General features: G+C 45.6%; 1 protein-coding gene across 1 annotated transcript; it reads right to left on the bottom strand.

Annotated features, from left to right (window-relative positions):
• Nucleotides 1-7,238: 7,238 nt before the first annotated feature.
• On the bottom strand, nt 7,239-10,428 carry KCNJ8 (potassium inwardly rectifying channel subfamily J member 8). Its single transcript, XM_056845946.1, has 2 exons — nt 10,064-10,428; nt 7,239-8,139 (listed from the first exon to the last, which is right to left on the bottom strand). Exons 1-2 carry the CDS (start codon nt 10,426-10,428, stop codon nt 7,239-7,241), a joined length of 1,266 nt encoding a protein of 421 aa, XP_056701924.1.
• Between the last annotated feature and the right edge of the window lie 8,041 nt (nt 10,429-18,469).

Genomic DNA, 18,469 nt, shown 5'->3' with positions numbered 1-18,469 from the left:
TCCCGCCGGTTGCGAAGAGGGGCCTGGCAGCCCTAGACATGCATAAAAGACCTGTGAGGCCTTTTGCTCTTTGAAAAACAATGACTTTTAGGAGAACATGATGAAGAGATTAAAAAAAAAAACCTAGCTGTCATCCTGCTTTTTTACTTCTCTGTTTGATTGACATCTGTCAGAAGGCGGGGTGTTTTGGTTGCCTGGACCCCCAGTTCATGATTAGGACCGTCTTTTTATGTACTTGCTGAAAAAGCCCGTGTTCATTCCACCTCTGAAGAGATGACTAATCAGTGGCGTTACGCTTCTGCCATCGCAAAGGATATGAAAATATTCAGTTCTACTGGGGTTTGAAGGCCTCAGTTATCTGAGTCTATCGCCGCGGTGCATTGAGAAGTTGGACATTAGAGAACAGTCTTATTTTGAAGTTCGGTTGATTACAAGGAAGCAAAACCTGATTGCAAATCTAATTTTTAGAACCTGATGTCTCCTTCCACACTTCTTTTCAAATGTAAAATTACTGACTGCTCTTCAAAAATATATCTTTTCTGAACAATAATAGCTGTCCTTTTAGTAATTTCTCCCTCTTTTCATATTTTGCCAAGCACTATTTTGAAGTCTGCTCTAGACCTGCAAAACTTAGAATCACTTATTTTGAAGTAGTTTCCACCATCATTACGGAGATGACTCAGGAGGACTTGTAGGGTTGCCATCCTCCAGGTGGTAGCTGGAGATCTCCTGGGATTACAACTGATTGCCAGGCGACAGTGATCAGTTCACCTGGAGAAAATGGCCGCTTTGGAGGGTGGACTCTATGGCATTATACTCCACTGAAGTCCCCCTTCCCAAACCCCACCCTCCTCAGGCTCCACCCCCAAAATCTCCAGGTATTTCCAACCTGGAGCTGGAAGCCCTATTTCCAACTCAAGGTTGGGAAATGCCTGGAGATCTGGGGGTGGAGCATGGAGAGGGCAGGGTTTCGGGAGGGGAGGAAGTTCAGCACCATAGAGTACAACCTCCAAAGCAACCATTTTCTCCAGGGGAACTGATCTCTATAACCTGGAGATTAATTGTAATTCAAGGCTATCTCCAGGCTCTAACAGGAGGTTAGCAACCATAAGGAGGAGTGAAACAACACCCACATATCATTCCCTGATAGCAAACACTGGCAACAGGACAGCCTTGTCCAAACAGGGAAATCCAGTTGTGAGTTGGGTTGCCAACTCCAGGTTGGGAAATTCCTGGAGGTTTGTGGTTGGAACTCTGGGAATGCTGAGGTTTGGGGAGGAAAGGGAAAGTCCACCCTCCGAAGCCACCATTTCCTCCAGTGGAACTGATCGCTGTAGTCTGGAGATCAGTTGTCATTCCAGATCTCCAGGCCTCACCTGGAGGTTGGCATCCCTAAATTGTGCATTATGATTATAGCACAATATCCAGTGATGTGTGAATTCTGCCTTAATAGCTGGTTTTTCAGTTACAAGGAACATTTTAGAACATAGACACTATTTCCAGTGTGCCATTTTGGGTGATATGGAGAGGACATGACCGCCTTCCCCCAAGCTGTCTGAAATTACATACAATTTCTATTTTCAGCCACGGAATCGTTCATAAAATATGTCACACTTAGGGATGCCAACTCTGGGAAATACCTGGAGAATTTTGGGTTGAATCTTGAGGAAGGCAGGGTTTGGAGAGGGGAGGGACTTCAATGCCATAGAGTCCAATTGCCAAAGGAGCCATTTTCTCCAGAGGAACTGATCTCTATCACCTGGCGATCCATTGTAATAGCAGGAGATCTCCTGGAGGTTGGCAACCCTATTCATAATGGAGCAGGGCTCAATGTTCATGGTGCTGTGCGCAGAGTACATGAAGATAGGTCTCTGCCCTGAGGAAGTCACCATCTAAAATTTGACATGGGAGGCAAGAAAGGGACGGGAGTTGAGAAATAGGTATGATGCCATTAGGGTTGCCAACCTCCATGGAGATCTTGTGGAATTACAACTGATCTCTAGACTACACACATCAGTTCCCATGGAGAAAATGGCTGATTTGGAGGGTAGACTCTATGGAAATATACTCCACTGAGCTCCCTCCCCTCCCCAAACCCCACACTCCCCAGGCTCCACCCCCAAATCCCCTGGAATTTCCCAACCCAGAGCTGGCAACCCTAAACACCATGGATTTGCCCTCCTCGGTGCATTTTGGGTGAGGAATATTTTTTTTTTTTGGTCTAGGGGGCCAGCTGAAGGCGTTGGCTGAGGGGAAGAAGAGAGATTCTGAGATTGTGGGAAATATTTTTCATGTACGGAATGGTATAGCCTTGTGACCAAACTACATTAACCTATGAAGAGCTGGAGTAATGTGTTCCATAATCAGTTTGCCCTTGGAAACATGGAGTGCAGATTCCTATCACAGAGAGGCCAAGTCATGACTATTCCACTGATAGATGGGAGAGGAGAAGGATCAGGTGGCAATATTCCCCAGTAGGTGGAATGGAGGCAGAATCATTGGGGACCAGGATATGAGGGGTATGTGATGTCGACTGGGTCCACACATCGGTTATGGGAAAACCCTAGAAATGACATAGGGTAGCTCTAGGAATCAGTGGAAACTCTACGGTTTTACCATAGAGTTTCTAGCGATTCCTAGAGCTACCCTTGTCACTTCCATTTCCCCCCCCCTGGAAGTGATGTAGCAACGCAGCTGACATTAGCATTCCCCCCCACTGCCACTTGGAGGGGCAGCGGGCAACTGAACATGTGGGCAGGGGATTCTTCACCCTGACCTGGGGACTGGCAGTTCTGCCCCCCACCCACTATTTTCTTCCTGCATTAAATGCCTCTTTGGTTTTTGCAGCTGAAGGGTCGTTTATGCATGGAAGATTTACTTGGGGTTCGATGCTCGCTTGACTCACACTTTTCTGTTGCAAATCCAAAAATTGTTATGCACCAGCAAAGTCACCAAGCTCAATTCAGGAAGCATTTGAGTCCCCGCCCATGAAACGCCACTTTGTAATCGGCTGTAGTGCTTACTCTGAGAAAAATGTCCAGTTCCCCTCTCTCCTTGGTGGAAACCCAAGTGTCGTTTTAAAAACCAACTGAGGTCTTTAAAAGGAATGGGGTGGGGGAGAAATCCAAGCATTTTTTAAAACCTATTTTTATGTGACAATGTATGCTCAGAAAATAGAACTCCATGTGGGAGACAAAAAGCAGGAAGCATTTGAGTCCTGTCCGTGAAATGCTTCTTAGTAATTGGCTGTAGTGCTGTAGTGAGAGCCAGTGTGGTGTAGTGGTTAAGGGCGGTGGTTTTGAGCGGTGGACTCTGATCTGGAGAACCAGGTTTGATTCCCCACTCCTCCACAGGAGCGCCGGAGGCTAATCTGGTGAACTGGTTTGGTATCCCCACTCCTACACATGAAGCCAGCTGGGTGATCTTGGGCTAGTCACAGCTCTCTCAACCCCCATTCCCATCTCACAGGGTGTCTGTTGTGGGGAGGGAAAGGTGATTGTAAGCCAGTTTGATTCTCCCTTAAGTGGTAGAGAAAGTCAGCATATAAAAACCAACTATTCTTCTTCTTCTTCTTCTTCTTCTTCTTCTTCTTCTTCTTCTTCTTCTTCTTCTGTTGTTGTTGTTGTTTGTTGTTTATATTTCTAGTCTGCCCTCCCTGGTTGAAACCAGGCTCAAGTTCTTAACTGTGCTTTGGCTTTTGCATGGTGATTTCACTTGGGCTGATCTCAGGGGAGATCGAAGGATCGGGTTATAACAGGAAAGGGAAGACCCAGGATTTGCAAGGACTGGGTGCAAGGTCATATCTAATGGAGGGAAAACTCATGCATAACTCCAAGAAACACCCCAGTCCAGGGGCAAACATGAGTGAAAGTACCCATGCATAAAGGACCAAGGACTACTCATTAACTTTATTTTATTTTTGAGGGTCATCACTGAAAGTAGGATTTTGAAAAATAAAGAAAAAAACCCTGGATCTCTTTGGCTGCAAAGAGAAAACCAGTAATGAAACTAAGGAAAAGTGAAGAGGAAGTAATCAATTCAGCTACTTTAAACCAGGAGGAAAATTTAAAAGGACTATAGCCCCACGAAGGCCCAGTAGCACTTTTTTTTAGTCCACGCATGGACCTCTGACACTGTGCATTGCAAGTGAGGGGGGGAAATGCCATAAATCAGGTCTTTAAAAAGCTGGTAAAAGAACACAGAAAATACTGGAGTGCAGTAGCTGCTAATGAAGTCGTCTGGATTTTCCATAAAAAAACAGCATGAACAAATTCTGCCTCTTCCAATCTAAATGGCTTATGGGGGAAGCATCTAGAGTTTATGCCTCTGACTTCAAACATAACAACACACTGTGACAATGAAAAGAAATGAAAAAGACTTTATTGAAAAAGATCACCCTTGGGAAACTGGATATCTAATAGCCCTACAAGAGATAAGCTGAGATCCTCAGAATAGTTCTCTACCGGACACTGCAATGTTTGAAAATTTGCGTAAGTATATTCATATGGTATCTGCTGGTAACTTACCACAGTGTTCGTGCAACCATGTGGTTGGGCTGTGTATCTTATGAACCACATGTTTTTTATATCCCTATGCTTTTGGTCTCTGCAAGAACAAGGTAACATTCCCCTTGTCTTATTCTCCAGATGTCTGTCAGCCCATCTGCACGTGCCACAAGGTAAGTTTGGTCACCAAAGGGTTGCATGCAATTGTCAAATTTGAAAAGTACATGTGAACAAAATACAAAACCAAATACAAAACTAAAACCAACTGTAACGAAACTTAAGTGGGGGGGGATACCCCCCACACCAAAAATAGAATCAGCCCTCTGCCCCCAGCGAGAGATAAAGCAGCAGCCGAATGAGCCAGAATGAAAAGACCGAAGGGAAAAGCAATTCCGTTCTAGGGCCCGCCAAAAGCTTGTGTAAACAAAACGTATTTAGCTTGGCACCGAGCACTAAAAAGAAAAGGAAAGGGGGAAAGAAAAAGAATAAGTGCCAAGCGAGCATCCTCTGGGGAGGACTCTCCACATTCTGGGCACCACAACAGAAAACCCAGTGAGTTGATTTGTGGCCTTCTTTTCTCCCTGAGGAGTCTCATGGTGATCTCAGCGCATGTGCACGTTCAGATGGGAGAATGCATCCCTTCAGGTGTTCTGGTACAACACTGTTAATGGCTGGAGTACGCAACTTTTGGCCAAGCAGACATATCTTGTGCTCAGCCCTTTAGTGGTGGGATCAGCTCTCTTTGGGTGAAAACGCACGGGCGCTTTAGCCTCCTTTATTCCTGTTTCGGCCAGGATTTGGCCAGGATCGAACGCTCGTTCGGTGAAACGCATGCGTTTGATCCTGGCTGAATCCTGGCTGAAACAGGGAATAAAGGAGGCTAAAGCGACCATGCGTTTTCGCCCTTTCTCTCTCTCTCCTGCCAGAGAAACCCTTCTTTGTCCTAGCATGAGCTTTCGTGAGCTGTGATGTCAACGCATCGTATGAAACTCAAGAAATTTCCGTAATCCCTATGGTAAAAACCATAGAGGTTGGGGTGGGGATTCCTAGAGTGTCGCACGATGCACTGACGTCACTTCTGGAAAACACTGTGACGTCGAGGAAAACACTGTGATGTCGAGGCACATCATTCCTCCTCCATTTTCCCCTCCTGCTGCTACATCAAGCCAGTGCGGGGGATGGAGCAGCGGAGGTTGTCCACTAGAGCGGCTAAGCAGCTAAACCTATGAGTGAACCAGGCCTTAGGTGTGGTTTGCACATGCAGCACAATGACGTGGTTATGAGGTGGCTGAGAACTGAGTTGGTAGAATGGACGACACCATTTCAGACTACAAAAACGAGATCATATTTTCAAACAATTATACATTAATATGTAGTAATGTTAGTAATTCCCTACAGGTGGAAAGCTAGCACAAGATGCCAAGGCCTAGGCTAAAACCTTCCTTTTTGTTTTGTCAGGACTTTTTAGATTTGGGGAGCAACAGAAATGTGATGCCCTCCCCGCTCAGTTTTAAGTGGTATCACTCGTTTTGCCACCTCAGAATCATACCATCTAATTCTGCTGCCTGCTTCAGTCAGGCCTAGTATTCAGGGGAGCAATTCCCAGTTAAGAACTTGTATTCTGAACCAGCTGAAGTTTCTGAACTCTTCTCAGAGGCGGCCTCAAGTAGTTGCTAATTGCTCGTTGAATATAATTGGCAATCCTACATCACATTCAGATACTGTAGAGACAGGCCTAGGTCACAGAAATGTAATGTGGGAAGCCACTTGTACTTACTACTGCATGGATGGATGCTCTCACTTAGAGTTACCATTTGCTCATTAATGGCAGGCAATTGCCCGCCATTAACGAGCAAATGGGAACTCTAAGTGAGAGCATCCATCCATGCAATTAATGGGCCTGCCTGCTGGCCCTCAGCTGGTTGGCGGAGAAAGCAGGCCAGCTGAAGGGCAGGGCAATCCACCCGCATGCAGGGCAGTGCACAGCGAAATACTGTCCCTTCGGCGTTTACCCGGAAGTGATGGGGATGCTGTAACACACCCCTCAAAAAGCTCTATGGAAACCATAGAGTTTTTGGAGGAATTTGCTAGAGCATCCACATCACTTCTGGAGTAACCAGGAAGTGATGGAGACACTGTAGCACATTCCTCCAAAAAACTCGATGGTTTCCATAGAGCCTTTTGAGAGAGTGCTAAAGCATTCCTGTCACTTTTGGGGTAAACCCAGGAGGGACATTATTGCACACATGCATTGTGTGCGCGCAAATTACTCCCCACCACCACCACTACAAGGAAGCTCCGGCTGGTGGTAAGTGAGGACCTGGAAACCCTATTCTCACTGTAGTGGCAAGCCTATGTATGGGCTGTACCAATTCAGGCTGATCACATAACTGAATGTTTTCCCATTGTCTAAATCCCCTCCACATGGAAAACTAGCATGTCAGGGCAAAGGGGTTGAACTTTTCCTGAACATGCAGCACTTTGAGTTTATGAGATATTTTATATGGGAAACCATTCTATCACATAACCTCCCAATAGTCTGATGTGGTACAGCCCAGAGAAAGGTCTATCACCTTAGTATCTGTACTTCCCTTGACTCAATGCTTTCAATATAATAAATAACCCCCAATCCCATTATGTTCCCCACCAAGTTAAGAACTGGCGTTTTTAACATGAATAAAAAATAACATCCCCATTTCTACAAAAGAGCTACATTTGATCACACGAGACCTGTCATGTCTCTTCTGCATTTTGATTCCCTTCTGGTGTTATGAATTGGACCTTGGGCACAATGAAAGAGGAGTTGTTCCTTCTGATGGAGTTGTTCCGCCGCATGGAGTTGTTCCGCCGCATGGAGTTACGTTTCCGCAAGGAGTTCTGATGGGACAACTCGCTTTTCTGGAGCGTCTGGATCAGGATGGAAGGCTTCTCGTCAAGCTCCTTGGCGCTGCAGCGTGGAGCCGCCACTTTGGTCGTATTGCCAAATTTCGAGTAATCAACCGCATAGGTCCCTTCCTCTTCTGTTACGATGGGTACAAAGCGATGGCCCCAGAGGATCTCTTCCGCTATATAGGACGTTCTCGCTTGGGTGGTGATCCCGGTGGTTTCTACCACTCCTTCAAGTATGACAATGATTTCGAGGTCTTGGCTGGCCAAGTCGTTGGCAGAGATGTCATAAAGAGGACTCCGCTTGTCGATGATGTGACAAACGATTAAGGGGGCCACAAGGAAAATATTGTTGCTTTCAAGGGGATTGTCAACTGGAACATCTTGCTGATGGATAGGGATGATCTCTCCTTCAGGCGTAGTGGTCTTCTTTACTACTTGGATTCTCACTGAGGCACTGATGATCATGCTTTTCCTCAGGTCCCCCACCCTGAACATGAAGCAGAGCCTGCCATTACGAACGGCAATGACTGCATTCCGGCTGAAGATCAGGGTTTCTGCTCTCCGGTGTGCCTGGGCCGTTTTCATGAAGATGCACCCGAGCATGACGGCATTGATAATCAAGCCCACGATGTTCTGAACGATCAAGACCAAGATGGCGATGGGGCACTCTTCTGTCATCATTCTGCCCCCGAAACCAATGGTCACCTGGACCTCGATGGAGAAGAGGAAAGCAGAGATAAAGGACCTGTGCGGGAAGGAGGGGAAAAATGGCACACCATGATCAGTTTGATTGGCCAGCCAAGATATCCATTAGGGAAGCGTGAGTATGGTAGGACTGTGAGACAGTTTATGTAACTGAATCATATGAGCAAGTTTTTCTTGGGTTGTACCGCACCAGGCTACACGTGAGGCCAGGGGTTGTAAACGTGTCTGAAGGTTCCCTTACAAATAAAAGTCCTGAATATATAGCATGCCAAGAAGTAGGCGACCACCTTCTATATGGAGGGAGATATATAGCCTGAAGAGGAGAAGGCTGAGAGGTGATATGATAACCATCTTCAAGTACTTGAAGGGCTGTCATATAGAGGAGGGTGCCAAGTTGTTTTCTGTTGCCCCAGAAGGTCCGACCAGAACCAATGGGTTGAAATTAAATCAAAAGAGTTTCCGTCTAGACATTAGGAAGAATTTTCTAACCATTAGAGAGGTTCCTCAGTGGAATAGGCTTCCTCGGGAGGTGGTGAGTGCTCCTTCTCTGGAGGTTTTTAAGAAGAGGTTAGATGGCCATCTGTCAGCAATGCTGATTCTATGATCTTAGGCAGATTATGAGAGGGAGGGTATCTTGGCCATCTTCTGGACATGGAGTGGGGGTCACTGGGGGTGTAGGGGGGAGGTGGTTGTGGATTTCCTGCATTGTGCAGGGGGTTGGACTAAATGACCCTGGTGGTCCCTTCCAACTCTATGATTCTATGATTCTATTCTATGATTCTATATTGCTTATTTCATTTTAGCATTGCCAGGCTGAGCTGGGCAACCAGCAGGAGGGTTGGGGGGCAGGGAAATGTGATGTCGCTGATGTCACTACATCACTTCCAGGTACAACCTGGAAGTGACAATGTGTAGCTCTAGGAATTGCTGGGGGAAAAGTAACATTTCCAGCAATTCATAGAGCTACCCATTGTCACTTCTGGGTTGCACCTGGAAGTGATGTAATGGCACAAAGGACTCTGATGTCTCCCCCCCCACTGCCACTCAGAGTGGTGGTGGACAACAGCAGGGATCAGTGGGAGACTTCCCACCATAGGAGAAGGACTGGCAACTCTATTTCCTGCCTATCTTGCCTTTCTTTTATCATGAAACCCAAAGATAGTTCTCTTCCAAACACTGACCAGGCTCGAGCTTGTTTAGTTTCATTAAGTTTGCCCAACCATACCATGGAACTTTGCTTTATACAGGGAAAATTTCAAACACGTAAATGTCTACTGCTAAGGTTCAAACAAAATTTTAGACTTGATCCTGACAACTGTATACATGGGGCCAAACTCCAACTCTAGATTATTAATGTGGACAATGGATACGGGAAGTATTAGCATATGCTTTCTTGCTCCTGTCCAAAGCCCCCTGTGTGTGGATCTCACTTGAGATCAAGTCTGTGTCCTGTGAAAGGCATACTGGAGCTCATGGATCTAAGCTGGGTGAGATCCATAAGCAGATCTTCCAATTTATACATAGCCTGGGGTGGTGGGAGGTCTCCCGCTGGCAGCCCTCCAAGAGGCGGCAGGAAAAAAGGAAGACAGTGACGCTACTGATGTCCCTATGTCACTTATGAGGAAGACAAAGATTTCTATGTGACTGAAGGGCTTCTTAGAGATGCTTTACAGAAAGAGAAATCATAGAGGCGAGCAGCTAACAGTAATCCAAGTAGAAAAGAGCAAGAGTCCAGTAGCACCTTAAAGACTAACAAAATTTCTGGCAGGGTGTGAGCTTTCATGAGTCACATTTCTTCAGTGAGCTACATAGCAAGTTTGTTTTAACTGATCGGCTGCCTGGATTTGTTTAATTTCTTATTTTATTGCATCTCAGACCCTCTCTGTAGTTATGGGGGATTATAAATGGTCTTCTAAATTAAAACAAAACAAAGTGTATTCTTGAATCTTACAGCCACCCTTTACCTGACACAAGTCACACATGGCTTCCAGTCGCTCATGTCATCGTTCTGAATGCATGGATAGTTCATGTCTCCGTGGGCGAAGGCCACCAGCCACCACATCATGGCGAAGAACAGCCAGCTGCAGAGGAAGGTCATGGTGAAGATCACCAAGGTGTGGCGCCATTTGAGGTCCACTAAGGTGGTGAAGATGTCTTGCAGGAAGCGACCTTGCTCCCGGATATTCTTGTGCGCCAAGTTGCAGGCCCCGTTCTTGGCAATGAAGCGAGCTTTGCGGGGGTGGTCCCGGATCCGTGGTTTGCCCAGGTTCTCGGCAGCGATACGTGCAAGGACATACTCTTCAGGGATAATGCTCTTCCTAGCCAACATCTTCCTGTCACCATAGTCCCCAGACCAACAGAAAGAAGTGTATGGTGGACAGCAGAAAACAACAGCAAAGAGATTTCTTCTGTATTCTGTCTAATTTTATTGGGTCCCTGAGGAAAGACAGAAGATGGTATGAGATTCCTTCTTGATCATTGCCTTTCTGACCAGAAATGTGAGGAAGAACCTTCAGGACAGAGTTTCCAGATGTCTGAGAACTCTCACATACTTAGGCCTTTCAAGCATGGCTGTTTCCCTCACGGTCACCCCTTTGCCTACTTCAGGTCTTTGTTTTGATTATGCATGCCATTTCTGACCGTCAGAGGTCACCTCCCTCTCCCCCTATATTTCCCCACATTTTGCCTGCGTTTTCAAATTCAAAATAAAACAGGTCTCTGAAAACGCTGACAAAATGCAGGGAAATGCAGGGGGAGAGCGAGGCGACTTCTGACGGTTGGAGACGGCATGCATAATCAAAACAAAGGCCCAAAGTTGTCGGAGAGGTGACCATGAGTGAAACAGCCATGCATAAAAGAACTTAAGGTACAAAATTCTAAGGTATGAGGTACAACACTTTTTACATTTTTCAGAAATTGAGAATTGTTTAGCAGAACACTAACTTTGGTGGCGAATGCATGCAAAAATCCTCATTGGTGTTTTGCTAGCCAAACTAGACATAATGTTCTGTTAGGCAGTTCTCTTTTAAACAAGGGGAGGGGCTGTGGCTCAGGGGAAGGGCCGTGGCTCAGTGGTAGAACATTTGCTTGGCATGCAGAAGGTCCCAGGTTCAATCCCCGGCATCTCCAGTTAAAGGGACTGGGCAAGTAGGTGATGTGAAAGACCTCTGCCTGAGACCCTGGAGAGCCGCTGCCGGTCTGAGTAGACAATACTGACTTTGATGGACCAAGGGTCTGATTCAGTATAAGGCAGCTTCATATGTATCCATGTGTAAGTGATTTAGGGTGTTTTTTTGAAAATATTATGGTTCACGTCCTCTACCCCACCCTTTATGCATAAATTTTCACCTGAACTCATAAGAGGAGCGATATGCTTCTTGCATAGTAATGTTATGGATAAAGAGAATATTGATAAGTTGATTATATGATGTTAAATCAGAGATGATCCTCCAACTACCCTTCCACTAATGCCAAGATATGCCGCTAATCTTATGCAAACTCTGTTCACTTCCCTTGAGATTTCCTGGATTTTTCAGACAAGTCTTCTCAATTTGCTTCAACTTTCACTTTCGTTGAAGTACAGTGATAACACCCGTGAGAAAGTTCATTAGTTTACCAAAAACTGTGTTTGACTTTCTTTAGAATTTCGCATATATTATTACTCGGTATTTCATGGTTTGTGGTTTGCTTTTGGACCAGTACAGCTGCAGAAAAGTTTATATTTTGCAGAACATCCGGCTTAAGAAAAATATGCTGTTTACATTTTTAAACCACCCCCCTTAAATGAATATAAATTATCTCACTTGCTATATTTTTTGTTTTGTAGGATTAACATGGCCACCAAAACATTGATGTTGGTCCTGCAATATACAGCTCCCCCAATACCATTATTCCCTAGTATATAGAGGAAGGATACCAAGGGGTATTCCTGGTCATTTAATATATAACCCTTGCAGCAGATTTATTAGAAAGATGCACTTAGGAAGTTGAAAAGAGTTTCTACAAATGCGTACTTGCAACTTTGCTATTGGGGATGGATGTTATAATGATAGCATGCTTATAATTTAAGGATGAACACATGAAGCGGCCTTATATGGAATCAGACTATCAGTCCATTAAGGTCGGTATGGTCTACTCAAACCACAAACCATGTAATAACTTTTATTAAGACCAACTTGGGATGCCAGCCACCAGGTTGGATCTGGGGATCCCCTGGAATCACAGCTCATCCCCAGACTACAGAGATAAATTCCCCTGGAGAAAATGGATGCTTTAGAGGGTGGACTCTGTGACATTGTACCCCACTGAGGTCCCTGTCCTCCCCAGGCTCCATCCCCAAATCTCCATGAGTTTCCCCACCTGGGTTTGGCAACCCTAGAACCAACTACATTGACACAAAACAGCAGTCAAGCTTTCAAATTCCCCAGAACTCTTCCTCAGGCTGAGTGTTACACATTTTTTAAAAACATTTTTTTAAGAGGTGGGAGGAAGAAAAGATACATTTTAAGCCATGATTTTAAAGACCTCTTCTTGCCAGCCTCTCTGTGCCAAATGCCGGCAGGCAAGTAGATATACACTGATGCCTTTCATGTCAGATTGGTCTCTCATTCCTCTGAGTAAGAAAAAAAAAAGCATTGTTGATTCAGGAATGGCTAGTAAAGGTTGTCCAGACACCATCCCAGCAAAGTGGCATTTAATTTGTTTCAGAACAAAAGGCAGCCTGACGAAAAACATCTGTCTGATTCCACAGCTTGTTTTCAGCATTTTCTACACTCGCTTCCTGAAAAAGGTATCATCTCACTTGCTTTGGCTCTCAAGCGAAACCTGGGATTAAATAGGAATCTAGTTCTCTGCCTAATATTTGCTGGATCTCACTTGCTATATCATGGAGCCAGAAAAAGGGGATCTGCTTTCAAAAGGGCAACTTTGCAGGGTTTTAATCGGAGCTGGGGTGCACAAGCACTTCGCTCCGGAACCTGTTTTTAAAAAGAGCCCCATAACAGAGAAAGAAAAGAGTGCTTCTGAGCATGTGCAGAGTACTTTCCCTTCACCCCTGCCAGCCAACCCCTTTTGAGGTGTAAGGGGGAAATATTTCCGGGGCAGAGGGTGTGACTCGCTGGTGGGGTTTAAGCTTCACTTACGGACTATTGTTTCAAAGTTATCTTTAACAAAGTTGGAATTCCTTTCAGGGAGGGGGAAAACACCAGACCTTTCAAAGGGAAGCCTCAACAGCTGCAAACACCTGGATTGACTTTGTCAGGAGAACAGGCGGGAGATCTACGGACAGACCCAAGAAGGAAAAGGGGGAAAAAAACTCACACAGATTCCTTGGGAAAAGACGTGCTCCGCAGCCGCCGTCAGCCTGGCCAAACCCTTTGCACGTCCATAATTGCTGAAGCCCCGAGATGCAAAAAGGCAACGAAGCAGGTCTAGGACTCAGGTAGCTGATCTCGTGTTCTCTGCTGGGATTCCTTTGCCGCTCGGCCTCGAAGCCAGATACAATGGTCATTAAAACAGCAGAGACATTGTTGGGAATGTCTTCACCCAGGAACGGTTCTCCAGGAAGGAGGAGGGAAAGAGGATGTCTGAGGGTAAAACTGTTTGGATCAGGGCAACCAGTCAGGGCACTGGATTAGGGAGATGAGAACTACTGCCACAAGTGCAGCTGTACAAGTCGGCTGTTAAGAATTCCCTCCTCCTCCTTAGACATACAAAGCTTCACAGATTTTTCAACATTATCTTGATGCTTGAGACGGGAGGAAGAAAAGGGGGAGGGGAGTTTGGCCTGAGTCCCAAACTCCCTTGACGCAGAAAGAGAGAGAGGGAGAAATTCTCTTTTACCCTCTGTGAACTGAAAAGAAATTCACTGATGCTTCACAGTAAAGGGACTTTGGCCTTTAGAATCCTCCTGGCGTGTTGGCTGGTTCAGGCATGGAGGGCTGAAAGCCATGACCTTTGACCCCTCATGGAAGACACTTCTTCCTGTCTAGGGCCAACCAAACTCTATGGCTTCCCTCAAAGGGTGTAATACCTGATTTGAAATGCCTTCGATCCTTTGCTATGTCAGTAGGGTTGCCAGCTCTGGTTTGGGAAATACCTGGAGATTTTGGGGGTTGAGCCAGGGAGGGCACAGTATGGGGAAGGAAGTGAGCTCAGCAGGGTATAATGCAATATAGTCTGTCCTCTAAAGTAGCCATTTTTCCCCAGGGAAACTTATCTCTGTAGTTTAGGCAATATTCGGGTTTCGTTTTGGCCGAATATCAAAACATGGGAATTTGCCCAAAGCCGAATAAGCTATTCCAGAAAAAGCCGAATAGATATTTGGCTTTTCTGATTCGCCTTTTGAGATAGTGGTTGTGTAATCGGAGCCAACTTGGTCTGACCAACCTTCCAGGTACATCACTCAATGGAAGACTAGTCTGCAGAGCAGAAGAATAATTTTAAAAAACGGGGCTCACCCAGTCCCGTCTGGAGGGATATACCCTCCAACTAAAAAACACCTGCTTCTACAGTTGATTATTGGGTTTCTGAAGAAGACTCCTCACTTACGTGGATGAGCAGCCTCCTTAACAAGAGCTGCCTCAGTCATGACTTCACATGACTTCCTCGGTCATGACTTTACATGACTTCAAATGACTTCCTTGGCTGGCTCTGATATCAAGCCCCCCCCCCCATGAAAACCTGCTCTCAAACTGAAGGTCGCCCCAAATAGTGGCTTCATTTCACCGCACAGTGACCATCTCTTGAAATCAGATTTTTGATGACTATAGTAAAGGACTGCTCACAGGATGTCATTTGCCACCAAAATAAATGTTTTCCGTGCCTTATTTCTCTTGCATTTAAGTTGTTTTGCTCAGTTTGGAAGCCAATTTACATGTCAATCATGCTATGCACTCCAGATACGAAGGGAGCCCCCAGACTTTGGGGCGCCAGCCTGTCAATCGGCTCTTTCCACCAGTCCTCGGCAATGCTCAACTTCTGAACCTGAAAATCAATTGACGGCTTGGCTTGTAAATGCCTGGAAGATGCGGGCGTCCCCTTTGCGGGCCCATAAAATTGGACCCCCCCCAACTTCACCAAACTTTGATGTTTGTCTAAAGAGAGTCCCTTGAAGCTACACTGAAAATTTAGTGACTGTACCTCCAAAAATGCCCCCACAGGAGCTTCAAAAAAATCCCCATAGTCTATAATGGACCTGAATTTTTTTTGGTAAATCTGGAAATAAAGCCAATACCTCATTACTGGTATGGGTATTTGGGTTTTTCCAGGTTTACAAAAAAATCCGGGCCCAATAAATCCAAACCCAAAATTTACTGATTTGTGCGTGTGTGTGTGTGTGCACGACCTTAGTAATTTCTGGAGATCTCCAGGCTCCACTTGGAAGTCGGCAACCCTAATTCAGGATACAAAATATTTGTGTATTCATGCACATTTATTTTCCTGGGGTTTTCAAGGCAAGAGACGAAGAGAGGTGGTTTGCTATTACCTGCCTCTGCGTAGCAACCCTGCACTCGCTTTATTGCGATATTTGAACCGAACCTGCAATATCTCCGAGGTATGCTTGTGTGGGAATATACAAGAATAACAACTGTTAATATTGGCCTTGCTGAACTGAACCAAAGTCCCGTCTTTGTCCAGTGCCAACCCAGCATTCTTGCATTAATAGTGGCCAACCAGAGGCTGCTTCCAGGAAGCTCAGCACAGGATGTGATGGTGGCAGTGTATTTTCTACTTTGGGTATTCACTGCTCTTGAACATGGAGTCTCCACTTAGGTATCCTGGCTAACAGCCCTTCTTCACAACTAAGCCCTGTTTGGTTGCTTTCAGCTGGATGTAGTAAAATATGAGTTGAGCCCAATCAGCTTATTTTTATCCCGTTGCGGTTGCCAAGACTACAAGGTAAACAACAGCATCTATCGCTTTCATCTAAAGTACAACCTGTTATGGTCTCAAAGCTGGCAAAACATTTATAGAAGCCTTTGGCCTGATAAAAGATAGCTTCACCTATCCAGTGACTCTCTGCTGAGAGCACTCGGAGAAATATGTTGTGGAAACTGCAGAAATCATGTGCTCCAAACAGCATTTCCAAACAAAACTAATCAGTGCATAGCAAAGAGTTTTTTGATGTCTTCCCACTGGTTTCAGCAGATGAAATATATAGTTCTGGCAACTTACGCTTAATGGAAACTTACATTCCTGGAAATCTGATTGCTTCCCCAGCCCCCATCCAGTCAAGTATCATGGTTTCTAGCATGAAGGAATCATAGTGCTGCTGCATTATGAGGAGGAGAAGGAGGAGAAGGAGAAGGAGAAGGAGAAGGAGAATCCACTTCACATATACACTGATAGGATCTGTGCTGGCAGCGACAGACCAAGAAAGGGATCTTGGTGTGGTAGTGGATAGCTCAATGAAGATGTCAACCCAGTGTGCGACTGCTGTAAAAAAGGCAAATTCCATGCTGGCCATAATTAGAAGAGTAATAGAGAATAAAACTGCTGATATCATACTGCCCTTGTACAAATCTATGGTGAGACCACACTTGGAATACTGTGTACAGTTCTGGTCACCACACCTAAAAAAGGATATTACAGAGCTAGGTGCAGAAAAAAGCAACCAAAATGATTAGGGGACTAGAGCAACTGTCCTATGGGGAGTGGTTAGGACGCTTAGGGCTGTTTAGCTTGGGAAGAAGGCGGCTGAGGGGAGACATGATAGAGGTCTATAAAATTATGCATGGTTTGGAGAGAGGGGACAGGGAGAAGTTTTTCTCCCTCTCCCATAATACTAGAACACGGGGTCATCTGCTAAAGCTGGAGGGCGAGAGATTCAAAACAGATAAAAGGAAGTATTTTTTCACACAACGCATAGTTAAATTGTGGAACTCCCTGCCCCAGGATGTGGTGATGGCTGCCAGCTTGGAGGGCTTTAGTATCAGAGGAGCATGCCTATTATTTTGGGTGCGGTGGAGCACAGGCAGAATGGTGCTGCTGCAGTTGTCTTGTTTGTGGCTTCCTAGAGGCACCTGGTTGGCCACTGTGTGAACAGACTGCTGGACTTGATGGGCCTTTCTTATGTTCAGAAGAAGAAGAAGAAGAGTTGGTTTTTATATGCCGACATCCTCTACCACTTAAGGAAGAATCAAACCGACTTACAAGCACCTTCCCTTCCCCTCCCCACAGCAGACACCCTGTGAGGAAGGTGAGGCTGAGAGAGTGACTAGCCCAAGGTCACCCAGTTGGCCTCATGCGTAGGAGTGAGGAAACAAATCCAGTTCACTAGATTAGCCTCCGCCGCTCATGTGGAGGAGTGGGGAATCAAACCTGGTTCTCCAGATCAGAGGCCACCACTCCAAACCACCGCTCTTAATCACTACACTTCTCTTAACCACTACACCACACATCACTCTCTTATGCCGCAGCCTACAAACCCAAAATAGCTGTTCTGTTAGAGTAGTGGTTTGTAACGTGAGTCACTAGCTGTACGTGTGGAAAGTGTCGTCCAGTTGATGATGGCTCACGGTGACCCCATAGGGTTTTCAAGGCAAGGGACTAACAGAGGTAGTTTGCCATTACCTACCTCTGTTTAGCGACCCCAACCCCCGTGCTCCTCAGGCTCCACCCCAAAAACCTCCCACCGATGGTGAAGAGGGACCTGGCAACCCTACCTGGAAAGGACCCTGCAGATTTTCCCTACAAACCCAAGTTTGTAAAGATCTGTCTTGCCCATTCGCAGCTACAAACACCAGATTTAAGCATCCTCAGATTTGGCCGACTTTGCGATTAGTATATAGATAGGGCTGCCAGCTCCAGGTTGGGAAATACCTGGAGATTTTTGGGGGTGGAGGAGGTCAGGGTTTGGGGAGGGGAGGGACTTCAATGCTGAAGAGTCCAATTGCCAAAGTGGCCATTTTCTCCAGGTGAACTGATCTCCACCAGCTGGAGATCAGTTGTAATAGCAGGAGATCTCCAGCCATCACCTGGAGGTTACACCAAGTGCCTCTTTTTTCCAGTATCACCTGGAGGTTGGCAACCATATATAGATACATGACAATGCTACGTTCATCCTTAAGCAAGAATTGTAAATTGAAAGGGGAAACCACAGCAATAATTAATCTTTTTCTTTTCTGTTGCCATGAGAAGACCTCCTTCAAAAACATTCCTTAGGAGTTCAAGTAATATCTTCTAGTATGAAAGAATGGCTAGTCCCTGTATTCGACTTCTGTATGTACCAGGCTTTATCAGCGTCTAAACCAGGGTCAGAGAACTGTAGAAGAATGTTTCTGAAATGTTTATCTTGACCGATACAATCTTTACTGTAGATCTCTGCTCCACGGCTTTGCCGTACATGTCCTAATTTGACCTGGAGAATT

Source organism: Euleptes europaea, chromosome 3, assembly GCF_029931775.1.
Source record: "Euleptes europaea isolate rEulEur1 chromosome 3, rEulEur1.hap1, whole genome shotgun sequence".
Classification (NCBI taxonomy): domain Eukaryota; kingdom Metazoa; phylum Chordata; class Lepidosauria; order Squamata; family Sphaerodactylidae; genus Euleptes; species Euleptes europaea.
The sequence above is the reverse complement of the archived record's forward strand: the minus strand, read 5'-3'. Positions and strand labels throughout refer to the sequence as shown.

What these genes read in the sequence shown, in the direction of transcription:
- KCNJ8 (XM_056845946.1), bottom strand. Translation starts at nt 10,428, where the DNA reads ATGTTGGCTAGGAAGAGCATTATCCCTGAAGAGTATGTCCTTGCACGT. An exon ending in CCATGTGTGACTTGTGTCAG is followed by an intron (nt 8,140 to 10,063) that starts GTAAAGGGTGGC and finishes CTTCCCGCACAG; the next exon opens with GTCCTTTATCTCTGCTTTCC.